Raw genomic sequence first — 7,893 nt, forward strand, 5'->3', positions numbered from 1 at the left:
GTGCAAGGACCTAGGGACCCCAAGAGGAGACGGTCAGAGTCAGCGGCGGCGAATAGGAGTGCCCACCAGAGAGGAGCGGCGCGGCAAGCAGGGAGCAAGCGTTGCTGAGGTGCTGAGATCTCCCGGTCGTTCGGGGTAGGAACTTCATCGACGCGTGCAAGGACCCAGAAACCCCCAGCGGTGACGGTCAGAGGCAGCGACGAGCGGAAGTGCCCCACAGCGAGAAGCGACGCGGCGAGGAAGGCGCAACCATTGCTCAGGTGAGCGGGATTTCTTGCGTCCGTTGGTGTGCGTGGCTCAGGCATTAGGAGCGGAAGGTGCGCGGTGTCGACGTGTAGTTTTCAGGTTAGCAAACATGAACACCAGAAAGTCAGTGTTTTCCGGATGGACCAGAGTGTCCGTAAGAGTCCCCATAGCCTCACTGAGACGGAAGAATTGCGTAACAAAGACGAACAGTAAGGACCTAGCGAAGCGTCGAGAGGCAGAGGCGAAAGCAGAGACAGAATTAGAAATTAGTAAGAGGGAGATAGAATTGAGAAAGATGGAGGCAGAATTGAGAAAGCACAAACTAGAAACTCAAATAGTGATAGCGGAGGCAGAAGCTCGAAATGGACGAGCAGAGGTCCAATTACTGGAAAGAAGACGAATGCCTCGTGGTTTCCAAATTGAAACAAGTAAAGTAGAAGAAACTAAAAGGAACCCTTCGAAAGAGCGGCCCCGAACAGTACTTGTAAGGAGCGTGTCAGGTGACGAAGCGGCCTTGCCGGCCGACACTGCCGCGAGCACAACGCCGGCGGAGACAACCTTCGCTGGAGCGAGCGATGCTGTCTGCGTGCGCAGTGCGTTGCCGGCCAGCGAAGTAAACAACGCCAAAACATCGGCTGTAGTTTTTCCAATAGAAGTGCCCACGTGCGATCAAATTACCGAGGGCGTCAGCGTCCCGTCAGGTGCACCGGAAGGCGCGTGGCAGCAGAAGTACGAACTAAAACTCGCTGTAGACGAGGTAATCGAAGAACGTAAAGCTGCATCGTGTTTACAAACTGATCCTGACGCGTTAAATGTAGCAAATGCGGCTGAAACAGCGACACCGGGCGCGAGCGCTTACCAAGAACTGGGCGCCGCAGTTGATTCAGTGACAGCGGTCGCGAGCGATGCAATCGTCGAGACCCACGATCCTACGTTGACCGCTGCAGAGGCTGTTTGTAGGGCAGAAGTATCAGCAGCTGTCGCAAGCATCAACGTCAGCACCACGATAGGCGCGGAATTAGCCACCGCTTGCAACTGTGAACCAAAGATACTCCAGGATGTAGCGAGGACCCCGCGCGAGGATGAGCTTACAGGGGGTAGCATAAGCGAAAATCCAAGAGAGTCACAGGATACGTCCCACCCCTCTGGCTCTAAAGAACAGAGCATCATCACTGGAGGTTTATCGACAGCAACACCGCAAGCCGAGACCGCCGCGATGAATCATGACACGACGGCTAAGAACACATTGATCGCAGAAGATGCGGTATGTGGGAGAGCGATCTCATCAGCGGCCGTAAATATTAAGGTCAGTGCTATGACACGCGCTGAATTTGTCACCGTTCGCACTCGTGAGCCCGAGACGCTCAATAAAGCGACGAGTCCCCCATTCGAAGGCGAGCGTTTAGCATGCTGCATTTTTGCAGACCTACACGAGCCGCATGATGCCGCGCCACTCCCTAGCTCTAAGGAGTGTCGAGATGAAACAAATTCTTCACTTGAGCCTGAGCAGCGTCGCGCCGGCGGGCGTGAGCGGTCCTCCTCGCCTGTGCTTGAAAGTGAGTGCGCTCGCGAGCATGGAGTGGCAAGCGAGGCTTGCAAAGAACACTTGCCGGATTTGACCACATGTGATGTGTGCGGAACTACAGGATCTGGGACTTGCTGTGAACGTTTTACTTTGTGCGCCAGGAACTGTGACCAGCTTTGAATGTCATTCGTGCCACCCTGAGACTGTGAGCGAAAGGAACTGTGCCTGTAGATTGTGTTATAGCGAACGGACAGTCTCGGCCATTTGTATTTGTACGGTTTGGCTCGGCAAAAAAGCCCAGCAATCCTCTTATGGTGGGGCGTGTAATACCGCGGTGGTCCATTCTCTAATGTTTCAGCGCGCGCGCTGCAGAAAACGACGATGGAATGTTCTCCAAGCTACGAGAAAGTGACGCGACCGATTACGTCATCTCGGCCACCGCACTGTGCCTCCTCACCCTCGTCGTCATGCGCGGAGTCACGCGTGCATTCCCCCGCACGGTCCCGGCCCTCCTCCTCGCTTCGCGCGGGAGGGCCGCGCGTGCTGACCAAGTTCGGGTAAATTCGAGTCCTCTCCATAAGGCCGAGGGGGGGGGGGCGGGGGAGGCATAGCTTTGGCAAAACTAAGCTAGATCAATTCTATAGTAATAATGAGAGGGTTGCAGGCATCGTAATTAGGTTTGATAAGCGGTATAGACTAAAGGTTGCACAGGCCCATGCACCTACATGTAGTTATGATGACCAGGCAGTTGAAAGCTTCTATGAAGATGTAGAATCGGCAATGCGAAAAGTGAAGACGCAGTATACTGTACTAATGGACGTCTTCAGTACCAAGGTGGAGAAAAAGCAGGCAGGAGCCCAGGCAGTAGCCGACTATGGCATTAGTTCTAGAAATAGCAGGGTGCAGTTGGTAGTTGAGTTAGCAGGGCATAACAAGTTCAGTTAGCAGGGCATAACAGGGCATCATGAATACCTTCATCAGCAAACGGAAGAACCGGAAATAGACATAGAAACGTCCTAACGGAGAGACGAAAAATGAAATCGACTTGTTATCGAGATATTCAGCTCTAACTGAGGATGGCGACATTACCCTAGAGGCAAGGAAATAAAATTTCTGAGATATCATTACTGAGTGCGCGGTAGAAGTAGGCGGTAGGATAGTTAGAGAGTATACCGGTAAGCTGTCTAAGGAGACGAAAGATTTGATTAAGAAACGCCAGAGTATGAAAGCGTCCAATCCAACAGACCAGGTCGAATTGGCCGAGATATCGAAGCTAATCAATAAGCGCAAGGTGGCCGATATAAGGAGGTATAACATGGAGAAAATTGAGCGTGCTGTAGAAAACGGCGGAAGCCTTAAAGCGGTAAAGAAGAAATTGGGCATAGCCAAAAACCAGATCTATGCGATAAAGGACAAGGCGGGCAACGTCATCACAAATATGGACAAGATAGTCAAATTAGCCGAGGAGTTCTATACAGATCTCTACAGTAGCCAAAGTAGGCAGGACTGGAATGGGATTGGCGGTAGGGAAAAACAGTCAGACGTTCCACCAGGTGACGAAGGACGAGGTCAAGAAAGCACTAGAAACTATGAAAAGGGGGAAATTAGCTGGAGAGGATGAAATAACTACAGATTTGCTGAAGGACGGGGGGAATATTGTGCTAGAAAAACTGGCCACCCTGTATACGCAGTGCCTGGTGTCATCGATGGTACCGGAACCATGGAAGAGTGCAAACATTATTTTCATTGAAAAGAAAGGGGACTCTAAGGACCTTAAAAATCGGCAAATATCTGTACTTAGGACAGGTAGTAACCGCAGATCCGGACCATGAAAAGGAAATACAAGAAGAATAAGATTGGAATGGAGCGCATGTGCCAAGCACTCACAGATTATGACGAGCAGCTTACCGGTATCGCTCAAGAGGAAAGTATACAACAGTTGCATCTTGCCTGTACTCACCTATGGGGCTGAAACTTGGAGGCTAACCAAGAGAGTTCTACTTAGGTTGAGGACAACCCAGAGGGCTATGGAACTAAAAATGGTAGGGGTAACATTAAGAGATAGAAAGTGCGCAGAGTGGGTCAGAGAAATAACTCAAGTTAGCGACATTCTAGTGGAAATTGAGAAGAAGAAATGAACATGGGCAGGACATGTAGTGCGGTGAGAGGATAACCGATGGTCGCTGAGGGTAACAAACTGGATTCCAAGGGAAGGAAAGCGTAGCATGGGGCGGCAGAAGGTTAGGTGGGCGGATGAGTTTAAGAAGTTCGCAGGGGTCAAGTGTATGCAGCTAGCACAGAACCGGGTAAGTGGAGAAATATGAGAGAGGCATTCCCCCTGCAGTGGGTATAATCAGGCTGATGATGATGATGATGCTATTGAACTCGAAGGGGATCGTGATATTGTGAAATAGTCCGATATATTGATTATTGCATGTATGAAACATGTCAGCAGATCAGCTCACCTGACACTCAGTAGCGTGAACGCGGGTGTGTTTCCTGCAGAGTTAGTGCTCGCCGCAGGTGCGGCTACCCGTCATCCGAGCGCCAGATGTCTAAATGTGTTGCGCACTATGCGGACCTCCGCGTGTCGCACAGTGGACCTGAGTGCGCGAGCCGAATAACTGACAGGAATGTTAAGGACAGATCGGACCTCGCGCTGCTCGCACCTCGTGTCAAGAGCGTGTGTGACAAGTTCCGCCTGGATCGGGGCTCATATGAGCTGCTGTGGACGGTGCTTTGAGTAAAGCCATTGCAGATTATAAGGTGACTAATTTGGTTACTGGCACACTACAAAAATAATACCCGCTCGGCTAAATTATTGAATAGCTTGTAGCGCGCCTGTATACGCCGTAGTGGTCGTCCTGAAGCTGGTTTAGTTATAGGCCCAAGACCCACCTACCACCTCACCTATGCTGTCCTTATGTAGGACTGACATCGACAACTAGCCTGGTCGATTTATGCCTCCCTATGGTTACCAAGGTGGGGCCAATGTTGGGCCAGGGTGCGAGGCTGACCTTGCTGAAATGTTCACGCCAGCAATGCAAAACCTTGCTAAATAGTTTATAATGTCCGTTCATAATGTTGCCAACAAAACGCGCACATTCTTCGTAAAAAAATGGCGACCCTTAAGATATTCTGCAAAGCTAAAATACAGTTAATTTTTAAGACATTTAAGCAGACGTCTGGTAGTGAACACAACACAAGCCTTTCCATGGCGACCAGGTCTATCACGTCATTAGTAGATACACTGCAACAGAGCAACATTTCGACACCACCACTACACTAGGCACACACATACTCCTAAAAGCAACTATCAGGGAGTTTATATATCCCCGTAGGCGACGTTCATTTCGCAGCTGGGACCCTCGAAAGGAGGATGAGGAATAACTTTATTTGCTGTCCGGCAGGGTTTAGCGCAACCGGGCTTAGGTCTCCCACGTGGGAACGTTAAGTCCAGAGAAATATTTTCAATTATTTTTAAGCTTTCCACTACAAATGTGGAAAGTAAAAGAGGGCATGCTCAAGTTCTTATAATCTTCCTTTTTAAACTTAGCTCTGTCGCCTTTTTGCAAACCTCATGCAAGTGTATTCCCTAAATATTATACATGCTACTTGACCAACCTCATGGGAAGCCAATCCCGGCCCTACATAGGGCAATGTTTGGCCACCTGTGGTTCTTGATGATGATAATGATGATAACTTTATTTTTCCACCAGATAAGGAGGCCCCCATTTCTCGCCCCCGGCACGCAGGCCTAAGGGACGGGAGCAGAGACCTCCGCGATCAGAAGCAGGCAAAGAGGTCTTGGCTCTTCGCGGCTTCTTCCGCCAGGCGGATGGCTTGTAGCTGTGGAGCAAGGACCTCGCTCCGCAGCACGGCTTCCCAGACTTCTCTAAAATTTATATGTGTTTTAACCCCTGGGGAGCTAGTACATTCCCCGATTATATAGTCGAGGGTCCTTATCTCCCCACAGTGCTTGCATTTATCGTTTCTCCTATCGTCCATTTGGACATAGTATGCCCAAACCTGGTTTACAAAGTTCTTAGCTTGCAGGCGCCGCCATGCGACGGCCTCCCTATTGTTCAGACTTTTATCCGGTGGAGGCACCAGTCTCCTGCTTAACCTGTAATTTTGAAGAATCTCCGTATAATTTTGCAGACGCTCGTCCATGTTCCGGCAATCGGGCGGCTCCACAGTTACCCGGAAGTAGAAAGCTCGGGCTAACTCGTGGGCCGCTTCGTTGCCAGGAACGGACGTGTGTGCAGGGGTCCAAATTAGGGGAATTTTCCTGTTTAGTCTTCTACTGGCCAGAATCCTTGCCGCTTCCGGCGAGACCCTATCCTTTCCAAAAATCCAAATAGCCGTTTTGCTATCGCTAATTATGAAACTGGCTTGCGTTCCGACGCAAGCGAGCGCTATTGCAATTTCTTCAGCCGTTTCAGCGTTGCGGCTTCTAATGGTGGCGGCTGATACCGGGGCAACTCGGCCGTCGACCACCGAGGCGACCGCCGCCCCCGTTTTGCCACCTGCCGCATTAACGTACGCAACCGACTTGCTGTCCACCGAATCCAAGAGTCTGATCAGTGCTTCTGCTCTCTTCTCCCTCCTCTCTGTGTTGAATATGGGATGCATGCTACGAGAGAGGGGGCGAATGATTAGATTTTGTCGGCAGTCCTGTGGGATATATATATATATATATATATATATATATATATATATATATATATATATATATATATATATACTTGATTTTTCTCGTAGTCCCCTATCTGTCTGCAGGCCTACCATTTCGAGTATAGTTCTGCCCGTGGTCGTTCGACGTAATCTTTCCAGCTGCGAAACTCTGACAGCCTCCGCTATTTCGTCCCAGCTATTGTGCACTCCCATAGAAAGGAGCTTTTCTGTGGATGTGGTAATTGGTAAGCCCAGGGCCCTCTTTATGCACCGTCCAATGAGAGAGTCTAACGTCTTCTTCTCCTCCTACCTGATATTTAGGAACGGCGTGGCATAGCTCATGCGACTTATTACGTAAGCTTGTATAAGTTTAAGCAAGCTTCTTTCCTTCAGGCCTCGTCCTTTCAACGCGATTCTTCTAAATATTCCAATGTCTTGTGTGGCGAATCCCGCTAGCTTTCTGATTGTTCCATCATTATATCCATTTTCCTGAATTAAGAGTCTTAAGATTCTGAATTGATCTACCTTTGGAACTGGTTTTCCTTCTACATTAATATCAAATTCCCGGCTGCGCTTGCATCGGAGTGACTTTGTGTTATAGACGAATAATTCTGATTTTTGCGGTGAGCATGATAGACCCCTACTAGCAGCGTAATATTCGACAGTGTCCGCCGCCTGCAGGCGCTCCTCAATGCTCGCATCACTACCCTGGTTAACCCAGAGATTGATGTCATCCGCATAAATACTGAAATTTAGCCCCTTTGTGCTCCTCAGAGCTTCTGCGAGGCCCCTCATCACCACGTTGAAAAGGAACGGGGAGAGAACCGAGCCCTGCGGCGTCCCCATGCTCCCTAACTTCACTGTGGGGACTGAATGTCTTGAAACTTTATCATAGTGGGTGGAACAGACGAAAAGACAAAACACAAGAAGAGACGCACAACAGATGAGCGCTGACTCGCAACTAATTTTTTATTAGGAAGAAAGCGGATTCTTATACAAAACATATGTCGCATGATGTTACAAAGAACGAAACCCTTGACCAGGCAAAATTCAAGAGATATCTTCTTCCTTCAACAGCCACGTGGAAAACCCTATCAAGCAAGACCAAACATACAAGCCCCCCCTCCCTCCCCCTCCTCCCCAACGGCCTGTTTTACAAATTATAAATTATTACCAAACATTTTCCAGAAAAGAAACCTCTTTTCTGGAAAAATTAGTTGCGAGTCAGCGTTCGTCTGTTGTGCGTCTCTTCTTGTGTTTCGTCTTTTCGCGCTGTTCCACCCACTATGTTAATGTACCATGTCGCCCAACTGTCCATCCTACTTCCACGGCCGCTCGATGGAAGCGCACTGGGTGCGGCCTGCTGCTTCGCGCCGCCGTCAATGGGCAAGCGCGTCCTTGGGGAGTTTTCAGTTGCGCCCGCTATTTCTGCTGAGGGCGCCACT

At 49.6% G+C, this 7,893-nt stretch overlaps 1 protein-coding gene across 1 annotated transcript; it reads right to left on the reverse strand.

Moving 5' to 3' along the window:
• Window positions 1–5,557: 5,557 nt before the first annotated feature.
• On the reverse strand, window positions 5,558–6,661 carry LOC146209586 (uncharacterized). The gene has a single exon (XM_084580570.1). The coding sequence runs from the start codon at window positions 6,659–6,661 to the stop codon at window positions 5,558–5,560; it is 1,104 nt and encodes a 367-aa protein (XP_084436696.1).
• Between the last annotated feature and the right edge of the window lie 1,232 nt (window positions 6,662–7,893).

Source organism: Amblyomma maculatum, chromosome 1 (assembly GCF_055883805.1).
Source record: "Amblyomma maculatum isolate TAMU_Amacu chromosome 1, ASM5588380v1, whole genome shotgun sequence".
NCBI lineage: Eukaryota > Metazoa > Arthropoda > Arachnida > Ixodida > Ixodidae > Amblyomma > Amblyomma maculatum.

Excerpts from the sequence above, each read along its gene's own strand:
- LOC146209586 (XM_084580570.1), bottom strand. The coding sequence starts at position 6,661 with ATGGGAGTGCACAATAGCTGGGACGAAATAGCGGAGGCTGTCAGAGTT.